We start from the raw sequence: 24,068 nt of genomic DNA, 5'->3' as shown, positions 1-24,068 counted from the left end.
GTTATATTACTGTAATTGCATAAAGGTTTTAGTGATTTTAGAAGGCATCTTTGTGTCCTTCCAACCCTACCCAGACAAGAATGTTAATATTGTACGATTCTGTAGAACCCCAGATTATGATTAATAATAATGTTTTTTTATGTCTACTTTTTGAAATTCTAGCTTTCTACAATATCGGCATGAAGACTATACAATATGGGTATGGTTAAGGAAACATTGTGGTCATGGCAGCTAAAATATGATTGGGGACACACATTTTGGCGAGAATTCCTGGGAAATCCAAGACCTTAATTCCCGGTATTAAATTGTCATATGAACAGTGTTTTGTGAGTGAACACTGAATATAATTAAGCATGTATCTGGGCCCTGGGGGGTAGTATGATCCTAATACTAGCTTTTCAGATTGTATGAGTGTCCCTACGTCATATTCTCATCCGGCTATAGCTTTAAATCTGCAACCTTATATGACCATAAAGTTACATGATTTGCACTTACAAAAACCAGAAATATCGACACCGTGTGCATGATCAAAAATAATAACAGGAAATTGTCATGAGTCTTATTTGCAGAGACATGTAGCCTCAATAATCATATACTATGGAGAAGTTTGCAGACCAGCTGTTTCCCAGGGCTCTCAGTACTCAGTGAGGGGCATCGCACAATATTTTGACTGTTAGACAAAAGAATTGCAAAGAAAATTGAAGACGGATGGAAAGATGTCTGAGATGAAATCACACTGCTGCTGCCAGAATAAATTACCATTTCAGAGAAGCAGCGACAGAAAGCAGATGCTAATGTGGCATGGTAAAGAATAAATAAAGCATTTAATCAGTTACAATTTCTCGGTTGCTAAAAGTTTTGGCCAAAAACGTGTTTTGTGAGGTCAAAGTGATATTGACCTTTGTCCACCTAATTTTTTATCAGTTCATTGTTGAGTCCAAGCCGACGTACACTGGAACAGTGTGAGGAACTCTATTTTGCGGAGATCTGTGGGGAGGGAGTTCCAGAGCCTAGGGGAGGGAGTTCCATAGCCTAGGGCAGGGATCAGGAACCTTTTTGACTGGGAGAGCCATAAAATCCAAATATTTGTAAATGTATTTCCTTGTGAGCCATACTGGGGAGGGTGCTGTCCGAGGTCCGTGCGATGGACGGGGACGGGGTTCACGCCTCTCCTTTCCTCCTCTCTGTCTCCGACTGTATGTGTGTGCGCACGTGTGTTTGTGTCGGAAGCGAAGCCCCGCCCTCTGCAAAACAGAGCTTAAAATGATCTGCGAGCCATATAGCGTCATCGAAAGAGCCATAGCTTCCTGACCTCTGGCCTAGGGCCTGCCACAGAGAAGGCTCTGTCCCCAAAGCTGTGCAGATTGGACGTGGGGGTGGAGAGGAGACCAGCAGAGTGAAGAGCAGGATTTTGTATGTAATAAGGTGGGAAGCCAGTGGAGTTCTTTAAGGACTGGGGTGATGTGGTGCCATGATTTGATGTGTGTAAGGAGTCGGGGCAGCTGAGTTCTGGACCAGTTAGAGTCTATTGAGGAAGGTTGAGCTGATGCTGTAAAGAAGTGAATTATAATAATCAAGGCAGGAGGAGATGAAGGCATGGGTGAGTCTTTCAGCTGCGGGGCGGGTGAGAGACGGTGGTATCCTGGCAATATTGCGAAGGTGGTAGAAGGAGGTTTTGACGATTTGGCGGATGTGAGGCTCAATGGAGAGGATGGGGTCAAGGATCACGTCAAGGTGGAGGGGGAAACAGTGGTGAAAGTGGTGAAAGTTACCAATGACCTTCTATTGGCATCAGACAAAGGACTTGTCTCTGTTCTTGTCTTGTCAGTGCTGCTTTCGACACTGTTGATCATGACATTCTACTACAGAGACTGGAACATTGTGTTGGCATAAAAGGAACCGCACTAAGCTTGTTCAAGTCCTATTTATCTGAGCGATCTCAATTTGTCTGTGTTAACGATAAATCTTCCATTAAAGCCAAAGTCAGTCTTGGACTTCCGCAGGGTTCTGTACTTGGACTTATATATGCTTCCTTTGGGCAATATTATAAGGAAGCACTCTATAAACTTTCATTGTTATGCAGATGATACCCAATTATATCTATCAATTAAACCAGACGAAACCAATCAATTGGCTAAACTTCAAGCATGCCTTAAGGACATAAAAACTTGGATATCTAGCAACTTTTTGATGTTAAACACAGACAGAACTGAAATTATTATACTTGGCCCTAAACGCCTTCGAAACGCATTTTCTAATTACATAGACGCTCTGGATGGCATTAACTTGGCCTCCAGCACCACTGTAAGGAATCTTGGCGTCATCTTTGATCAAGATCTGTCGTTTAACTCCCACATAAAACAAATCTCAAGGACTGCCTTCTTTCATCTACGTAACATTGCAAAAATAAGGCACATCCTGTCTCAAAATGATGCAGAAAAACGAGTCCATGCATTTGTTACTTCATGGCTGGATTACTGCAACTCATTGTTATCAGGTTGTCCCAAAAAGTTGCTTAAGACTCTTCAGTTGATCCAAAATGCAGCGGAACGTGTATTGACAAGAACTAGGAAACGGGATCATATTACTCCTGTATGCAGCTGCTCTGCACTGGCTCCTGGTAAAATACAGAATATAATTCAAAATCCTTCTCCTGACTTACAAAGCAATTAATAGTCAGGCTCCAGCATATCTTAAAGATCTCATAGTACCTTATAAACCAACTAGAGCATCGCACTCCCAGACTGCAGGGTTACTTGTGGTTCCTAGAGTCTCTAAGAGTACAATGGGAGCCAGAGCCTTCAGCTATCAAGCTCCTCTCCAGTGGAACCAGCTTCCAGTTTCCACATTTTAGAGCAGGCTAAAGACTTTCCTTTTTGATAAAGCTTATAGTCAGGGCTGGCTCAGGTTTGCCTTGAATCAGCCCCTAGTTATGCTGCTATAGTCTTAGACTGCAGGTGGACACCTCCCTGCTCTCCTCCTTCTCTTCCTCTCTCCTCCCCTCCTCTCTATCTCTATCTGTATGCATTTATATAAATGTCTGTTACTAACACAGCATCCGGGGCATCATCCCCGGAGTTTCTGTGCCTCTCATGTGGCAGGTTGCTGCTGATAAAGTTTACGTCAGGATCAGGAATTGTGGCTGTGCCTGCTGCCCTGGTCCTGCTGGACATTTTTCTGGGTTCATCCATACTTTCTCTTTTTTGAACACAACATAATTTCTGTCAAATGTTGAATTTGTACTATGTTTATCCTGTACACACAACATGTATTGCACGTCTGTCCGTCCTGGGAGAGGGATCCCTCCTCAGTTGCTCTCCCTGAGGTTTCTTCCTTTTCTTTCCCCCTTTAATTATGGGGTTTCTTTTAGGAAGTTTTTCCTTGTGCGATGCGAGGGTCTAAGGACAGAGGGTGTCGTATCCTGTACAGTCTGTTAAGCACACTGAGACAAATGTATAATTTGTGATATTTGGCTATATAAATACATTCGATTTGATTTGAATGAGCAAATTTGTAGAATTTTGTTCAAAATGACACCAGTTATATTTTAGTACAAAGTATCACTTCTGTAAGAAAATTTAGGAAATTATTAACTGTCACATCTTCAAATCATATCCTGTTTGTACAAACCACTAACTTTGTAACATCGGAGAGAATGGAGATCACATCGGAACCTTTCTTCTCGTCGTTGAACAGTGTTTTCAATAACCAGCATTGTACCTTTCAAGACCTCTCCGTCCGTAAAGGCTTTCTTGTACTTTATTTAAAAAACATGTTGCTTTTTGTGACTTTTTCACCGGCCTTGTGAAAAGAGACTGCTGCTTGCCCAAAGCTGCGCTTTCGCTTTTCTGCCATGCTTAGCGTAAAAAACGCAACTAGCGCCCCATCGTAGCTGCTCCCGCTAGCTTGTCTCAGCGAAATGGGAAATGGAGATTTAGCTTGCACATGGAATTGAACTCTGACCCCAGAGTCCAAGTTCATATATACATAAAACATTTTAGTTTTTTTTATTCTATATTCAATATTGTCATTTTAAAATAAAGAATAATTCAAGTGTTATTGATTTAAAAAAAACAAAACAGCAAAACAGTTAAATACAAATTTTAGACGGAGCTCCATGGTGACTAGTGCTATTTTTATAACATGCCCTGCGGGCGACCAAGTGCCCGCTGGGCACCATGTTGGCTACCCCTGGTTTAGGGGAATGGACCTTGAGAGATCGCTGTCCACGACTTCTACTGAACACCTAGCCAGTGAGTCAGACCTGCAGGCCAAACCCCACAGAGGGAGTGACCGGCCAGGAGAAGGGGAAAGAGAGGTGAGAGGGGAACTAAGCTAACCCAGCTAGGAAGTCTATTCCACCTCCCAGCCTGCTATTGGCCGATGTCTAGTTGCAGGAAAGTGAAACTCAGGCTAACCCAGCAACAGGACTGTGTGACTCCATTGTGATCAAGCTGTTGCACTTGACAGGTATACCAAAGGACAGAGAGAAGGACTCAAATGAGACAATAGGAGGTAGACTCTATGTTTACATCTATGATGTTTGGTCCTCAAACGTCTATGCTATTATAATCAAGGTTGTGTTGGAACCACTAAAAACAAGTTTTTCTTTTTCTCTCCACTAAGCCCATTGCTTTCTGCATGACAAGTTTGTCAAAGCGCATGTTACAATTTATTGGCCATCCCACCGTTTCTTTTCCTTTTTCTCCCTCCCTCCCTCTCTGACTCTTCCCTCCAGCTTTTGAAGCGCCGAGCATGGTGAGATTAACTTCACTTTATAGTCAAAGAGCGGAATGTGATGATACGAGAGGGAATGTAACTAATCAGCAGCGGGCTGTAATCCACAGGGACAAGACAGGACAATACTGCTGGACTCCAACTTCCCGCTAAGGAATGTATGACAGGACAGAAAGAGCTGTAAGCACTAACCAGGGGAAAATCAAACCCGAATGACCTACTGTACACACGCAACTCTCTGTGTGAACTTTTATTACTCATGTTGTGGGGAAAAAAAGCTCTTCACACAATCACATTATTATGACTCTACTTCATATGAGGTTAAGTATTACATTTTACAGTTAAGACTGTAAGTTAAGTGAGTGTACATTTAACTGAAATTTAAGATCCCCTTTCTGCAGCACATTCTTTTTAGAGATGCAGTGTGTTGCCTGGAATTTATGGGAATTGAAAAGGTAGAGATTTGGAGATGTTGTTTCCTAAGAGGTAGGAATTCTGCATTTCTAAACGGGCACTATAAGCCCAAGAGGGTAAATAAGGAAGTAGGCTAAAAGCTATTTCTGTAGAGTCTACTGGATAATATTTGTTGTTCATTAACAGGATTCTGTTTAAGAACAATTGTAAGTGTAGTTCTGGGAAGGATGTGTTAAGTTCAAACGTAGATGGAGCGTAGACTTCAACATAAATTAGGTTTATTTGTAAATGTTAAGGGATTAAGTTTTGTATTCTTGGTATCTATACTGATATATTGATTACATGATGGATCAATGTGTTGAAGGAAACCGGAAACAGCCTCAGGCTTGATAACGTGTTTTTGATGGATTTACTGCCACCTACTGATGATTTCTATCCACAACTACTCCTTATTAACAAACCCTCCCCTCTCTAAGACCGCTTTCGAGTGTGGTTATTCAGAACAGGAAGAAATAGACACGGTTGGATGAGACGGCGCACAAACTTGTTTCTTTAGAGAATGCATGTAAATGTCTACAAAAGTAACAAATTGAACTTCTGCAAGACAAAAGTTGCGTGACTATCTGCAACATTAAGTAACCTTTGACATTGACTTATATCAGTAAATAAGCAACTGCAACAACACTGACAAGATTTAATTACTCTCATGCCATTCCTCCCTCCCGTCCTCTCCCTCACTGCCAAACAGTGGCATGTGCTAAATGAAAATAATGAGGTCTCTTTTTCCCAGAACACAGTAGCGTAAACTGACTGGAAAACAGATACTTTTTGACTTGGCAAGAAAACTTTTAGCCTTTATCACTGAAATGGGCTGTGATGCCAATGGATTGCTCACTCATAGCACAGATCTCCATCCTTGAGCAGCTATGATGGAGGGGGGTGCTGGTGAAGGTAGACACTGGAACGGCAGTGTATAATGAGAATTGGCAACAAAGTTTTGTGTCACTGGAAATGTATCTCGCAACAACCTGCACATGTATTGTAGTATGGTAATACAGTTAGATTTTTCAAAATAAAATGTTGCTGTGCACAAGTTTGTTACTCTACCCGCAAAGCACAGCAACATGTTGACTGAACAAGTGGCACTTATGCCGAAAAATAGCGTTATTACAAAATACAGTTTGGCTGGAATATTAACATACATCAAAAGCGACTGAAATAGGACTAGAATAGGACGTTTTAGATAAGTAATCCACAACAAAAAATAGTTGAAAATAGAATGATGATGTACCCGTGATCTCGTTCTTTCGGTCATAACCCAGCCTTCATAACCATAGGTGAGGGTATGAACGAAGATCGACCGGTAGATCGAGAGCTTTGCCTTCTGGCTCAGCTCTCTTTTCATCACAATGGTGCCGTAAAGCGACTGCAGTACTGCCCCCGCTGCTCCGATTCTCTGGCCAATCTCTCGCTCCATCGTCCCCTCAAGACCAACAACAACAAGACCCCGAGGTACTTGAACTCCTTCACTTAAGGGCTAAGGGCTCATTCCCTCCTCGGAGTAGGCAAATCCACCGGTTTCCTGCTGAGAGCCTTGGCCTCAAATTTTGAGGTGCTGATCCTCATCCCAACCGCTTCACACTCGGCTGCGAACCGTTCCAGTGACTGTTGAAGGTCACAGACCGATGATGCCATAAGGACCACATCATCTGCAAAGAGCAACGATGAGATCCTCAGGCCACCGAACTGCAACCCCTGTTCTCCACGACTACGCCTCGATATCCTATCCATGAAAATCACGAACAGGATTGGTGATAAAGCGCAGCCCTGGCGGAGGCCAACATTCACTGGGAACGAGTCCGACTTACTGCCGAGTATCCGGACACAACTCTCGCTTTGGGCGTACAGGGATTGGATGGCCCTCAGAAGTGACCCCCTCACCCCATACTCCTGCAGCACCTCCCACAGCATCACCCGGGGGACCCGGTCATACGCCTTCTCCAGATCCACACAATAATTAAATAGAATAAAATAGAGTAACAGTAGTATAAGTACACAGTCGTTAATAAAAGTTGTAAAAGTGAATAATGTACATGGCAATGATAATTGTACAAATTGTAAAAGTGAATATTGCACATGGCAGTGATAATTACAGAAGTTATGAAAAGTGAATAGTACACATCGTAGTGATAATTGCAGAAGTTATACAAAAAGTAAATATTGCACATGGTAGGGATAATTGCACAACAGTGGTGGGATAGCCTGTTCTTGGTGTGGTGGTCTACCAGGGGCCGTGGTGATTGTACAGTCTGACTGCTGCAGGAAGAAAGGACCTACGGTATCTCTCCGTGAGACACTGCGGGTGAAGCAGCATGTCACTGAAGGAGCTGCACAGTGCGGATAAAGTGTCCTGGAGGGGGTGGGACATGTTGTCCAATAGAGAAGAAAGCTTGGCCGTCATTCTCCTGTGTCCCACCACCTCCACAGTGTCCAGAGGGCTCTCCAGGACAGAGGTGGCCTCTTAACCAGTGAATGTGGGAGGAGTGGTGGAAAGAGAGGCATGATTAAAGTCACCAGAGATCAGAAGGAGGGTGTTTGGGTGCTGTGTCTGCAGCCTGCTTACAGTGGAGTTGATGGCATCACAAGCCACATTGGCGCTAGCAGAGGGGAGAATATACATTCTTCCAGCAGATATAACAGCTAGTAGCTCAACGTCCTCACTGAAAACTTGCTCTTTAATAGTGATGTACCCAGGGTTACACCATCTATCGTTCACTAACACAGCCAGCCCTCCTCCTTTACTCTTACCACTCTCTTTCGTCCTGTCTGCCCGTATCACTGCCACTCGAGCGGCACCTTGGAAATGCATCCGTTGAATTTATCAAGAACAAATGTTACTCGGACCACTCCATATACTAAGTTTCACCCTAGTTTTGTTTCAAAATAAGTGAACAGACTTGATTATTGTAACGTTTTGTTGTCAGGCTTCCCACATGCTAGTACTATAAGTCTGGTATAAAATGCTTCAGCTAGAACAGGGGTTCTCAACAGGGGCAGCAGCGCCCCCCAGGGTGCGTTCAGAGGGCCCACGAGGTAATTAATAAACACATGCAAAAAATCGACTCCAGAAAAATAAATCCAAATCTAGTCAAATATAGAATAAAACCGGCGACTGACTGTTTTTTCTGGCCATTATTGGAGGAAAAGATGAAGAACTCGGAGCTTGAATGTTGAATCAAAACAGCAATCTTCTAGTTAAATCGATATATTTATTAACGTGATAAGCTGTGTCCTCAGCTGAGGACACAAATCGCATCACCGTTTCCACAGACTGGAGGGCTAAGAAACCCCCAGGTTGCTGTCTGACGGCTCCGCTCAAGTGTGTACAAAGAGTTGTAAAACATCACATCTAATACATGGAGTAGGCGTTGTCCTTCTCCTCATTGGACCGCGTTGGCGCCATCACGCTCCTCCGTCAGCCGAGTCAGGAAGTGATGGTTTGTTGACCTGTTCTCTTAAAGGGGAAGTGATCCTATTGTTTTTACATTCAATATTATACTTGTAATACATACAGTATTGTGTTTGTAATACATACAGTGCAGAAAATGCATAATAGTGCAGAAATACATTCATAGTGCAGAAATACATATTGATTGAGGTAGACAAATACATATGATAGTCTTTCAAGTGTGGATTAATACAATCAGGAGTAATTTACTTCACACCATGGTCATGGTCCTTGAACACAACACGAGCGGACCGTGTCATCATGTGGTCACGTCAATTCAAATAACTTAAATATTAAATTGTCATTGACATAATTGAAAGCAGCATGGCGAGTGTAAAACAGAGAAAGGTGGATGCAGAATGTTCCAGGAGAAATGGACGAACGATTATTTCTTTGTGGAAGTAAAAGGCCAGTTTGCCTAGTTTGTGCAGATGCGCTTGCGGTCATAAAAAGGCTCTCAAGTGTCATTACAGCACGAAACATGTTGCATGAGCTGAAAGGACGAGTGCGTTTGGATAAAGTTAACATTGTGTGTTTTTAGACTTTTATTTTTATTTTGCTGAGCGATAAAGTGCTGCTTGAAAAAAACAAGCGCCGCCCCCCTCTGCAGTGGCAGAGCTAAGCAGCACCTCAGACTTGTTCCTTTGCGCTCGTTTATCGTTGGATCACTTAACCTCTTACCGTGTGGACAGTTTTATTGTGCCATGTGTTGTGTACATTCCATCATGCTGGATGTGTTTTTTTTTTTTTATATTTTTGGAACTCTCGTCTATTTAGATTTTGAGAAATCAAAATCATAACTTTGAGCCCACTTACTTGAAAAAAACGCTTCGAAGCCATTGCCACATATGTCCACACTTTCGTTTCTGGTAAAAAGATATCCATCTTGAACATCGTCACATCGATAAAAGCCCATGAACAGATGTTGCATTCTGTGAAATCAGCTGATCGACTTTTAACATTTTGTTATAAACTGTCAAAACTTAATATTTCGAGCGTTCAGCGCTGTCCAGGCACTTCCTGACTGTAGGGCGGGCTCTTAGCGTTAGAATAACACTTCATTTGAGCCAATCATAGGTTCCCTGGGTTTTCTACAACCTTTATGAGCCAATGAGTGTCAACTTGATAAGGAAGTGCTCACCCTCTTCTTTCGTTGACAGGCTGAGCCAGCAGCAGCTCAGCCTCCCGGTGACTGGCGTATCGTAATGCCAATGAACGGCTCGTCAGTTTGAAACGCCATATCTTATGTTTTTTTTTTTACAAATTGTATTTCTTTTATTCAAGTTCAGAAGAAAATACAAAAAAACATAAAAATATTAGAAAGAAATGTGTTTATACTTCACTTACTCTGTGTGATTACTACCAACAGGGAATATGGGTATTATATATATATATATTATATTAATAGTTATTTATAAACAATGCAAATATATATATATATATTTATTAATAAATATTATAATGTCTCCAAATTGCACAGCATGTGAACGCCTGGTATTACTCTTAGAAAAACCTGTCTAATAAGTTACATTTGTATCCCTTTTTATCTGAAATTGGTGGTGAACTTGATAACACTTGGTTCTATATTTCTACTGTGTTTTTCAGCTCGGGACTACCAGCTATACCCATCTTCAGGCATCTTTTTCAACAAAGAAATTCAGGCGGAGTGTATTTTCTTCAAATTCAGTATATTCAGACCAGAAGCACTTGGAGTGATTATATATACTGTTTTGCAAGAACAATAAGATAGTTATCTTTTGAATGAGACCAAAATCATGCAGCTGGTGCAAATGGTTGAAGAGCAGCTTTTCAATTTACTTTGGGTATGTCGTTTGTAGGTATTGTCGGGTGGTAAGGGACCTGGGTAATGGATAGGGGGGCGCTGGCCCAAAAAAGGTTGAGAACCACTGAGCTAGAACATTAACTACCACTAGAAAATCATATTACAGCAATTTTAACTTACCTTAATTTGATCTCTGTCTGTGTCAGATCAGACTTTAACACCTTAAAGTCTGATCTGACACAGAATGACTTTAAAAAAATGGTACCGATCTGATCTCCTTAAACCTTTTATTCGATCCCATATTCTCCGCTCTCAGAATTCATTGGTCCTGTCTGTCCCACAGTTAAATAGAAGGCAACAGGTTTCTGTCTCCCTATGTGTTTGTTTGTTATTATCCTCTACCTTTGATAATGATGTGCCTGAGCTTTGCCTCTTGTGTGGTTGTGTAGTCTGTTCTCTTTTTAGGTCTTCATTGTGGAGAGGAGGTTGTGTGGTAGGGTTGGGTGATATGTTAATCCCACCCCAAGTTCATGCGGTGGGGCATTGTAAAACACACTTCACTGAAACTTGTGAAGTCTTTCCACTGTTCCAACAGTAACCAACTGGTTTGGTAAATTAACCCTTAATTCACAGAGATAGATGTGAAAATGTTCCGGCTCTACACGTTGTTTTTCAAACGTCGCTGGAGAGCTTCTTTCAAATTGGCGAAAGACCCAATGATGAGACAGCAGAACACTCCAACACTACCAACAAAAAGAAAGCTACCAAAAGTCTGATTTCATAATTCTTAGTGCTAAAGCTAAGAAGCCCTTTACTATTGGTGAAGAGTTGATCCTGCCTGTTGCTAAGGACATTTGCCATGAACTTTTAGGGAAGGCTGCAGTTAAAAGGTAGCACAGGTTCCTCTTTCGGCCAGCACAATAACTAGGCGAATCGATGTAATCATTCAAGTCTTTGAATTTTGTGTTATTGTTATTGTGTGTTTTGTTATGCCTGGTCCATAGAAAAATTGTCTTGCATGAAACCGGTCTGTGGTGCAAAAAGGCTGGGGACCGCCGCTTTAGAGTACTGTGCGGTGACAACAAACGCATATCCGTCAAATCAGCAAATAAAAGATGTTAGCAAAAACTTTTTAAAAGTTGCAGTTCAGTACCAAAACCGATGCTACTTGAAATTCTCTCTAAATCAAATCAGGATCCAACTGACCCGTTATCAAATAAGCTTAGAAGCTAAGAGGTGATGCTAGGCAGTGCAGAAGCATTCACAGCGTCCGCCACATGCTGCCATTCTAATGTCTGTTTGCCATTTATGATGCCCGCACTGTCTCCACCAATGTTTTTTTCTTGTCTCAATCGCTCCAACAAGAACTTCGATTTCACACTGTGTGAAATGTATTTATTTTGGCTTTTATTTCGCCATTGACCATGATTTTTTCATGCAGTCAGTATGAATAAATATTAATTAGAGGCGCTTTATTTTATTTTAAAAGACAACTGTGGGAATTACACACTATGTTATAAATCAGAATAATTTGGTGCCTACCAGATATACAAATCAAGGTAGTTGTGGGGTAGACTGCACATTGTTTAAAAGGCCCATTAATCTGAAACCCCAATAGTCCGAAATATGTCCCATTGGACCGAGAGCCTATTTGTCCGAAAGCCATTTATCCCTAACACAAATCCCAAGTGTTCCAAAGGCACATTGCTCTGGAAATACACACTTTCCCTGCAACAAACGGCAATATTTTACCTACTATGGCAAAGGCATGTCCATCCTACTCTGCCACTGAAAGGTTAGTACTTGTTGCCTTTGTTGGTTGGGTTGGTTAGGTTTAAGCATGAGGAGTGAGATCATCTCCGTCGCCAATTTCCCATCTCCAAAATATCTAAAAAAACAAACTTGACAGGAGACTGTGCGCACCTGAATGGAAAGTCCATCCCATGCGTGGGAAATGGTGCTCGCTTCTTTCAGGCCCCATTTTGTGCGTATGCAATAATGAGACCCTTGGAGAGGAGGAGACCTCTGCGTATAAATCAAACAATGAACAATGAACTGGGAGAAGGTGAAGGTCATTGAAAACTCCCATGATCCCATGATGCCAGCAAACGCTGTCATTTGATATTGTTTTGATTGAAAGACCCTTTGTGGCAGAAAATTACATATTGTAAGTTTAATTATACCCATCGTGAAGAACCTGTGTATTTCACACGCTGCTGGTAAACTCTATTACTTGTATAGGCAGATACATTTTTTTAAGATTCTCCCCTGCAAAAAGGTTACACTACCATCCCTTCAGCAAAATGCAAAAACAACACAAACAAATAACCATCCCTTTTTCTGACATGTATAAAGGTCTATATGAATAATGGTGAGAAATACAAATATGTAATGAAATTGGACAACTTAATAATTTCATTGACAATATCCTGTTAACCGTTGCAGGAAAAATATAACAATAAAAGCCTAATTTAGAAATTAATATATGTATGTTAGAAATTCGTCATAAATCTTTGTGTTTGTGCTGAAATATTTAGTATTAAAACAATTATAATTAGAAGAAAAACCTTCATCAACCCAAACTGACTTGGGCTTCTTCTTTTATTACATGTTATTCCATACTGCAATGACAAACTGTGGTCTGCTCAAAATGTTATATTGAATAAGTTAAAAAAAATGCTTCTTTGTAATTATTTAATACTGTCTACTAGCAAGGATTTATCAGTTAATTGTTAACTGTATTTATATCACATCATGCCCTAACTCAGAGTTGCAACAAAAGCATTTATGTTCCAACTATGATCTACTCAGCATGAAGTCAACATCACATATAATATAGTATAGTCACTTGCCCTTATTAGCATTGACCCTCATAGCATGTCATGCATTAATACAAACATTAATTAATTCTGACTCGTGCATGTAGTAATGCATTAAAATATGACTTAGACATGTAGCCTAATTATAAAGTGTTACAGAAATATCCTCAGAAAGAAAATAATAGTCTAATTTGTGCAAACCCAACATATTGCTGTAGGCTCTCATGACTCATGGAAGCACGTGTCTGTAAAAAGCTATACTAGCTGATTGCATCAAGGAGAGCAGGATTATTTCTAGTGAATAACAACGAGGTAAAGCCTGAGCTGCTACTGTATATCTAACAATGTTTTTTTTGTTAGATAACACATGACCTTGAAAGTAAACATACTGTGTGTTGTGCAGACATACAGTTAAACAGTATAGATTTGTATGGTACAAAGAAAGAACTATACATTTAGTACATATATGTTTGTTGTTACTTGGTTTAGGAAAAGATCATGTCATGAGTTTGTTTGACCCATCCGTCCACCCCACCCTCCTGGACTGTTTTGGTCTTTATATGACGTTGCCTAATTTTCTCCTTTGCTCCCATCATAATTACTACAGCCACTAGAGGTCGACGTCTAACACTTTTGAATCTCCCAGCTTCCATTTTACCAATCCATGATACTGAGCCAGGAACTAGGAGGTCGAGTAGGGGCCATACCACCTCAAATCTATGATCCCGATGACAACTGATAACGGCCATTAATTGCCTGATAACATTCAAACTAGTGTTCTCTAGTATACAGACTATGTAATAGAGACAATGTGTCTAAATTGTATTTTGTTCTGATATTTCCTTTTTACTTGTCCATTGACATATACACTGCTACTTACATATCTGTGATCAGTCAGTCAGGCTCTATATGTGAGTACATGTATGCATTATGGTATGTACAGTATGACAATGTAATAGGGCTTTTTGTGAAAAATCACATTGACCAAAGTAGTAGTAGGGCAGTGGAGTTTTTCCTACTGCCGGACTGACACACTGACCCTGTGCTGGATCACAGTTTATGCATGATCTCTGACAGCATGACAGCAACTAATCCAGCATTGCAACAGAAGCACTTTGAGCAGTGAGGACACAAACATTCTGCTTTTCAAACTGCTATTTGGAATAAGTAAGTATGCATATATTAACATGGTGAAACACATTAGACAGAGATCATATTTGTCTCCATAATTGAGTATTTGTATGTTAACCTCTTAACGGGTGGACGGCCCGTCTCATTTTCAGAGAGGTTAATCTCATCTATTTAGTGAGCAAAACGGTTTTGAGATCAACAGCAAGTACAGTGGGCATCTCACACAAGCAAGCAAACTCACAATCAAACCCATAACTTTGAGTAGAAAATACAAAATAAACACAAAAATATTACAATTTGTTTTGTTTATACTTCACTTACTTTCTGTCATTACTACTGACAGGGAATATTGGGTATATAATAGTTATTTATAGTAAAGGCCAATAGTTATTTATGGCCTTTTTATCAATAAATATTATAATATCTCCAAATGCACAGCTTGTGAACGCCTGGTGTTCCTCTTAGAAAAACCTGTCTAATAAGTTAAGTTTTTGTACCTTTTATCTGAAATTTGAACCTGAACATGGTAATACTTGATTATATGTTCCTATTGTGTTTTACAGCTCTTCAGGCATCTTTTTCAACAACAAACTTCAGGCAGAGTTTATTTTCTTCAAATTCAGTATATTCAGACCACTATTACTCAATTACTGATTATTCAATATTTTGCAAGAACAATAAGAGAGTTATCCTTTGAATGAGACCAAAATCATGCTGCTGGGGCAAATGGTTGAAGTGCAAATTTACTTTGGGTATCGTTTGTAGGTATTTTTGGGTAAATTCCCCCACCTCTTAAGACGTTAAATATATGTTTGAAATAAAATACTGTGACGCAGAGAGCATGAATAGCATGTTATTCTGCTGTAAATGGCCATGCAGCAAATATACGTTTCACTGCTCATACAATTTTTACATAATATAAAATGTCTTGCATATCTTTACTGCCGTCTGTAGCAGTCACTGCAAGTAATTATATCTTCATTGACTACAAGCTGAGCCAGTTTGAGTGAAGAATTATGTCTCTTTGTCGACAACTGCATTCAACCTTAAGAGTATGCTTTATTTTGGGAATTAGGGTGGTGAGGGCCTAGTGGTCTAGTGCAGTGATTTTCAACCACTGTGCGTGAGAAATCGTCAGGTGTGAATAAAGAGTTTACAGATACAGTATATCACTGAAAACCCAGGTATAGAATAAGATAAAACAGATTAATATAGGCTGTAGAAAAGCCACCAAAGTCCGTTATCTGACTTATAATATATAATGACTATATAATGTTATCTTACGTTGCCTTGGGTAACTAACATAAAGCATTATGTTAAATTAAGTATGTTTATTTATAAGAGCTGGAGAGAGGCACCTTACCTTGGCTGGAGTTCTTTCCGGTATGCTCAGTGTGTTTGTCGTTCAGGGTTTGAGGTTGTGTCTGTCCATTCGATTCTTGAACTAATCCATCTGAAGATGCCTGGCTCCGGTTCTGTACTGGTATGGGTCTCTGGACCAGGTTTCCCTCACTGCCTGCCCTCATCAGCCTCTCTCCAATCCGCAGCATGCACGAGCGATTACTCTGCGGCTCTTTTCTCAAGCAGGGGCTCTTAGACCCCGCTGCTTCGGGTCCAATTAGACGTGAGGAGGACTTGGACATCTTCCCTGCTGGGCTGAGCAGAGCGCTGGTAAGATACTCCAGGGTTGGTCTGTGCCCCTTGTTTGCTAGTCCCAATTTTCTTTTCTTTACCTCTGTGTGCTTCTCCTTCTCCTTCTTTTTCTTCTTTATCCTTCTGCTGCACTCTGTTCCCTTTGTTTCTTGCCTGCTTCTTTTCTGTCTCTTGTTTTTTTCCTCTCATGTATAGAGGAGTGTTGAATAATTATTATTTCGTCTGTCAGGTTTTGCCATCCATCTGTCTTCTTCCTTTTGGTTTTCGGAACATTAAGAGTTTTTGTCCTTGCAGTTGTCTTCTTCTTTTATCTCCTTCCCTCTTTCGGTGTCTGGATGTTCTTTCAAAGTGTTTGTGATGTTTTGTTAGTTTGTTCAAGTTGTCTCTTCAGCTTTGTGTAAGTCTCTTTTCTATCCCCCTAATGTCTTGTGCTCATCTGTTATTTCTGCCTCACATTGCACAATGCTGTTCTCCAGTCAGTATTTCCCTTTACTTTTGTCCTTTTTCGTCTCATCCAAGACTGTGGAATTTCTGTACCGCTGGACTGTCCTTATGTTTACGGTAGGGATAAGTGTGCAAAGTGGCTGTTCAGAGTGAAGCCAGTTCACTGCGTATTATTTCCTGTCTTTCTCCAACTGTATCTCTACCAGCAGTGAGCTCCCTCTGTGTGCCTAAAACTCCTATGGGAGAGCTCGCTCTCTCTCTCTCTCTCTCTCTCTCTCTCTCTCTCTCTCTCTCTCTCTCTCTCTCTCTCTCTCTCTGCCACCTCCTTCTCTTCCTCTCCCTCTCTCTTTGAAATCTATCTTCTCTCTTTTTTAATGCGCCCTCTGCTGTCTGTTGTCAACATGAAAATGCTGTTCACATGTTGGCTCTGTACTGTGCAGTGTACACCGTGCTAATCCATGTAGATGTCTCAATCCTCACATCAGCATAAACTATCATCATCTTCTTTGCTTTATCTTTGCCCTTCGCCTTTTTTCTACTTCCTTTTATGCCTGTTCTTCGACCATAATTATCGTCCAATACTTCTTTAATCTTCCAGTTTCCAGTAAGTGATCTTGGTGTTGCCTTCTGGCTGTTTACTGCTGTGTATTCAAATCTATACTTACAGTGTTTTAGTTGCTTACAGTTGGGTTTTGGATTATGCCTTTAAAGTATGGGAACAAGATTCGTATATTGCGTAAACAAGGTGTGTATCCTATGTGACTCCCCCCCCCACAACCATCCGGTTACCCGGCCTGTGGATCACCTTGAAGTTGAACGGTTGCAACGTCAGATACCAACGGATGATTCAGGCGTTGGCATCCTTCATGCGGTGGAGCCACTGGAGTGGAGCATGGTCCGAACAGAGAGTGAAAGAGCGCCCCAGGAGATAATAACGCAGGGCGTCGACCACCCACTGTATGGCGAGGCACTGTTTCTCCACCGTACTGTAGTTCACCTCTCGCTGAGCCAGCTTCCGGCTAATGTACAGTACGGGGCGGTAGCCCCCTCCACCTCCTGGGACAGAACGGCTCCCACTCCGCTGTTCGAGGCATCGGTCTGCAAAACAAAAGGGAGCGCAAAGTTAGGAGAGAACAGTAGTGGCTCCCCACAGAGGGCTTTCTTTACCCTCTCAAACGCCCGCTGACACCGCTCCGTCAACTGGACCGGATCTGAAGCACCCTTTCGGGTCAGGTCGGTCAAGGGGCAGGTCAGCTCCGCAAACCCCGGAATGAACCGACGACAGTAGCCGGCCAGCCCCATAAACCTCCTGACCTCTTTTTTCGTCTTAGGCGCCGAGCAGGCGGAAATGGCGGCAGTCTTTTCCAGCTGAGGCCGCACCCAAGTGGTACCCCAGATACCGTACCTCCCTCCGCCCAACCGCACACTTCTTCGGGTTGGCTGTGAGTCCCTCACTCCTCAGGGACTCGAGCACTGCCCCCACCTGCTGCATATACTGCTCCCACGCTTCGCTGTGTATAATCACATCATCCAAGTAGGCAGCAGCATACGTAGAGTGAGGATGCAGAACCCGGTCCATGAGCCGCTGAAATATGGCTGGGGCTCCAAACAACCCGAACGGAAGAGTCACAAACTGGTATAAGCCATACGGAGTGGAGAAGGCCGTTTTCTCCCTAGACTCTTGAAACAGGGGAATCTGCCAGTAACCCTTGGTTAAATCCAGTGTCGTATAAAAACGAGCCGTGCCCAACCGGTCCAGGAGTTCGTCGACCTGGGGCATTGGGTACGTGTCGAATTTGGACACCTCATTAACCCTGCAATAGTCCACACTGAACCGAGAGGTAGGGAGCAATACAAGTACTTTTTCTCCCGGTGCAAATTGCCTTTGTCTCGACCCTCTGTTATACAGCTGCTGCTGTTGTTCCTGGGCCTGGAGTAAATTCTCACGTGATAACTGTCCCACTGAATGGAGTTTCGCTCGCCCTCGCATGCCCTCGTGCATGGCCGCCAGACGCTGGAGGATCAGCCCTAGCGGGCTCTGCGCAGCTACCTCCTCCGTCATGTCCCTGTTCAGGCGCCAGTTGTGGAGACTCTTTTCCACAGTCAGGGATAATGATGACAGAGAGGAGGTGTAGCATCACACACCCAGTTTTATTATTATACAGGTAAGCTTTCTTGTCCGTCACTCTGTTGTCCGCCGCTCTCCAGGTTGCGCTGCATCTTGGCTCACGAAGCGTCTCCGTTTCCTCTGGAACCCAGCATACTGCAAGAGAACAGACAGCAGGGGGAGCAGTCGTATCCCCCACTCTGCCTGCGGCCATCCGCACGCCTCTGCCGTGCCCACGAAAATGTCCAGGAAGGCCTCCGGGTCGTCCTCCGCCGTCATCTTCTGCACTGCGACCCGAGGGAGCTGGGCTGGCCCGCCTCCCGACTCACCCTCCGGGGCTGCCGATGACCGGAGCATTCCCTGCAGTAGGTCTCGGTCCACCTTCTGGTACGCCGCCAGGTCTACAAGCGTCTGGCTCTGCTGTTGCTGAAGGGCCACGGTGCCCTCGTGCATGACCGCCGGACGCTGGAGGATCAGCCCTAGCGTGGTCTACCTCCTCTGTCATGTTACTGTTCAGGCGCCACGTTACAGGGATGACAGAGAGGAGGTGTAGTGTCACACACACAGCTTTATTCTCACACAGGTAAGTTTATATTACAGGCACCGCTGACAGGTCTCTCTGCTGTCCGCTGCTCTCCAGACTGCGCTGCTTCATGACTGAAGAAGCGTCTCCGTCTCCTCTGGAACCTAGCCTACTGCAAGAGAACAGAACCCGGCCATCACCATGCATTTATTATGTGACTGATTACCTGATTCCGTTCAGCTGTCTGGCCTTCAGCTGGGACTCTCCCCAGCAGCCGGCGCCCTAACCACACCCCACTGCCACAGTTGGTTAGGGATTTTACAGTTCTAAGAAGCTTGGAATGTCATCATTAAGAACAACAGTCCAGAAGCTTGGTTCAATTGATATTACTTTTGACACCAAAGCTCAGTTTCCTCTGATGCTTTGTGTAGGTGTTTCATTTTCATGTTGATAAAGGACAGCAAAACCAAATCCTTTCACGGGTTGTAGTAATGGGTTGGTTAGTTGTTTGCTTTAAATTAAGTAAGAATTTGCTGAGTTCAAAGAAATTACACACCAACAGCAATGCAAATAAATGGCACAAAATTAGGAATATTTAAAGGCAAATTTTGACAATTCACATCAAGCGCAAGGTTTTGGCAGCAACACCTCTTTGCCAACTCATCGGCAGATGCCCTGAGAGTACGGAAAACCTTCCCCCATTACTTCCACTCACCAGCCGGCCAACTGCCTTGGCAAAATGTCAAATGTACATTGTGGTTCTGCTGCCTAAAGCAATTTGCATCTGCCCTAATTAGTTCATTTAAGTTTCATGCCAGTTTTTTTCATTAACATATATAAATATTATAGTATGATCATAGTATCATTTGGGTATAATACACAGTTCCGAATTCTGCTTCATAACACCACTCTTGCATCTTCAACTTAAGCTATGATTGCCTTTCTGGGGACAGGCACCTCATTTAAGGATTAAAGTGACGACATCGCTAGCAGTGCCCTTTCTTTGCCTCTTTCTGCTTCCCTGTCTTCCTTCTTCTTCAGGTACACCTCCAGCATACTGTTACTGGTCTTCCTCTTTGCCATGGCAGGCCTGGGAGCTACAGCACCACACTCACCCTCACTTTCTGCTTGGATCAGACACCTGCTCTGCTGGCCCTGCATCCTCCTCTTCCTCACCATCTAGATTGCTCTGGTGCAAAAGTAAATAAGTAGTACTACGCCTTGAAGCAAATTGGTAATTGGCTCTGCATAGGAGACTTTTAAAACCAAAATAATAACATTGAGTGACATAATGACTTTTGTATGATGAAAGAATTATATATTTTTGATGAAAATTAGAGCAGTTGATTTTCTTTCTGGTAAACAGTAGAAAGATATCAGGTCCTATGTGTAGATACCGTATTTATTTATTGTCACCAGATGACTGATACGAGACCTTTCTGAATATCCTGTTTATTATTGAATTCTTCTTAGTTTTGTTATTAGTTTATAGAGAGCTCCAGTTTGACTTAACAGTGTGTGTTTGTGTGTGTGTGTGTGTGTTACTACAATCTATTTTTGGTAATGTAACCTCCACATTTGTGGCACACATTTAGACATAAGACACTGCATAGACACACACACACACACATACACACACATACACACACACGATATGTATATTGAATCATGACAAAGCGGTACTGTGTAACCTTATGGCATAGAAAGAGAAGGAAAGAGAGCTAGCAAGAGGAAGAGAGGGAGATGTCAGTTTAAGGGAAATTGGTCATGACACGATGGTGTGGTAGAACAGAGAAGAACATGAACAGCATCGAAGATCGACTCACATAATAAAACACAGTTAATATCCAGAGGACTTAAAAGCTACATTACCAGATAGATACAATAATGTTGAGTGAATGCTTAACATTTCCTTTAATTACGTGGATCGGTTGATGTCTTGTTCTTTATTTGTCTATTTAGGCTATCCTTAAAAAGATCACAGTCACAGTTGCACTCATGCACACAATTTTCAGCCTTGAAATACTGATATAATTAGATGTGACATGACACAATGGAGTAGCATGTGAAGCGTACTAATCAAAGTTAAGGACAAAAACGGTTACTTAAAGTAGACTAAAGAACTGTACATACACTCTGCTATGTTTTAAATCCTAAACATTGATATTGGATTCTTGATTGATTTATATTTTTATGATTTAATGCTACTGCAGTATTACAACCCAGTCGGGGTAGAAGGCCACAATTTAAGAGTTTTAGAGTCCCTTCCCGGGTCCCCAAACCAACCATGTGGAAAACATAGTAAAACAAAACAGGAGAAAACAGTGTAAAAAGAAATGGCGATTGACCCCTACTACTTCCTACTCTATATAACATCTGATTTATGTACAACATATTGATTCACTAGGAAGGACCATACCACGTTGTTTAAAGACTTAATGTCTTTTGAGCTAATGCATCTACTTTATTGTAGTGACAGTTATTATCAACCCCTATTTATGATTTTAAGAATATTAATAGTTCTATTTCATCCTTAGTGACCGCCAGAGGCAGTGCTTAACACTGAATACCTTCTGTCTCGCGCATGCGCAGGTCAAGTCACATGGGACCTCGAATTACCCCAGTCATGTATAAGTTCCAGTGTCATCGACGAGATCAGTCCTATTTCATCTTCTCGCTAGACGCAGGCTATTACTCGCAGAGCATTAGCTTGACCTACATAAAATATTATTAATTACATTTGATACATACAAACATACATATGGTTTGATTCAAAGTTTGTCACTTGTGGCCTCCTGATTGCATTGGTCGGAGCTGCGAGTTACTCGCCGTCCAGAGGCTGCGGCGAGCTGTCCCTCTCCAGGGAGGGAACTGTGTGTTCACCTGTCATGCTCATCAGTGGTGAGATCGTTAACATGAGCTGATAGTGAATACATTGTTTCCTATAGTGTTAATGTGACTGTTTCACAGTCAGCATGTTATACTGTTTTAAAAACATGGGGTCTACAGCTTTCAAAATCCATAAACCAACTGCATATTTTCCAAATGATGTGTTATTACAAAATATTTTAATAAAAAAAGTTGTGCAAAAACATCTTTCGTTCAAAGGATCAGGGCAAATTTTCCCGTAACTATGCGATAACATATTTGATATCGTTAGAAACTAGAAAGTTCCGAGCTTTCTAAAGCACCTAAACAAACCATGAATCGATAGAAACAGCGCCTACTATTAACGGGGAAACGAAGCAGTCAAACTTCATATTTTACAGCCACACTGACATAAATCAATGTGCTTGCAGAACTATTTCAACAAGGTGTATATTATTTTCTATTACCCAATAAAGGAGGCTCTACTGCAATTAACGGATCCAGAGAGGATGACAACATGACAAGGTTGTGCACCTCCAACCTGGCTTTTCAACTTTGCCAAATAGGGATGGAGAGATTTATGTAAGCATGGAATGCACGCATGTTATGTTATGTTGTATTGTTCAAACACCAACGTTTGAGATGAACAGATGATGATTCTTATTTAAATTCGTTACCCTATCTCTATTTACTGAACTACAATTTCCTCATATACTTTACTTGGTTGTATATCATATAATAGTACAGATATCTGAGTATCATTGTTATTAAGAAATGGCATCACTGTATTCCTTTTTACATTCTTTTACAGGCAAAGGAATTCTCAACCTGCTCTCCGTGGGAAGGTGTCTAAAGATTTTTGGAGCAGAGCTGCTACCCTCTGCCACCGTCGTGGCAGACTAATACGGGAGGGACATACAGATCTATTCACGTCAGAGGAGAATCGAGTCAGAGCAGAAGGTCACTTTGTGGCACAATACCAGGACCCGACAGTCATATACAGTAGTGCAGTGACCTACATTTTTTCCCCTTTCCAGAAAGCCTTGATGTCCCTGCTTAAATCTATCCAAGTATTTTTATTTCCCCTTCTCATCATTGAGGCAGGGTTGTTGACCATAATGTTTTCAACATCATAAGTGCTCATTCTTATTTTTTTCTCATTATGAATTTTGCCTCACATCTTCAGAAATCGTCAAGTTTACATGATAAAACAGCAAACTTAAAACCTTTTTTAATAGGTAATTCTGTTATACATGTTGTTACCATATGTCTAAGTTGTTATTATGTATACATTTTTAAAATGATATGGATCAAAAGCTATTCAATTAATCTGCAATGCTTGTAGTAATGGCTTCTTTGCTTCATAAGAAGAATTGTAGTATATGTACTGTTAATAAAGGCAAAATTATGATTTCAATGTCTAGTGACTGTTTTTGACAGCCTTGTTACATTTCTAATGATGCTTTAATTTCTTCTGTACAATTTAACTTTATTTCTTCAGCACAAATGTACATTTGTATAAGCTAATGTTGCAAATATTTGGGGAGAAAATTAAAATAATTTGTATTTTAATGTGTAAATATATCCATCACTGGATTCCCCTTAAATATAACGTATACAGGTTGGACTTGTAACATCCACTGTTGATAGTCTTTCTGATGTAAGACAGTTTACAAAAAAAAACAACTACTGAAACTGAGGCTGGATTTAGTCCTATCTCCTTCTACGGTGGAAAATTCAAAGCATAAGTTTTGTACCAAAGAGTGCTGTATTTTGAAACAGAGAGGAAGGTGCAGTGTAAAGATGGTGCTACAGTGATGAAGGTGCAGTTTAAAGATGAAGATGCTACGTAAAGATGGCGCTACAGTGATGAAGGTGCAGTGTAAAGATGGTGGTATAGTGATGAAGGTGCAGTGTAAAGATGGTGCTACAGGGATGAAGGTGGAGTGTAAAGATGGTGCTACAGTGATGAAGGTGCAGGGTAAAGATGGCACTACAGTGATGAAGGTGGAGTGTAAAGATGGTGAGCACAGGTGGTGCTGGGGTTGCAACTGAAACCAGGGCCAGGTGTCCGATAAGAA

The 24,068-nt window shown here is 41.7% G+C and overlaps 1 protein-coding gene across 1 annotated transcript in view; it reads right to left on the bottom strand.

Moving 5' to 3' along the window:
• LOC115022450 (sickle tail protein homolog) overlaps positions 1 to 16,035 on the bottom strand; it is a 116,955-nt gene extending 100,920 nt beyond the window's left edge. The window contains exon 1 of the mRNA XM_029453426.1: positions 15,756 to 16,035. Coding sequence (XP_029309286.1) covers positions 15,756 to 16,035 — 280 coding nt within the window. The remainder of the gene's footprint in view (positions 1 to 15,755) is intronic.
• Between the last annotated feature and the right edge of the window lie 8,033 nt (positions 16,036 to 24,068).

This window comes from Cottoperca gobio, chromosome 17 (assembly GCF_900634415.1).
Source record: "Cottoperca gobio chromosome 17, fCotGob3.1, whole genome shotgun sequence".
Lineage (NCBI taxonomy): Eukaryota > Metazoa > Chordata > Actinopteri > Perciformes > Bovichtidae > Cottoperca > Cottoperca gobio.
Note: the sequence above shows the minus strand (reverse complement) of the source record. Positions and strands in the feature narration are given on the sequence as shown.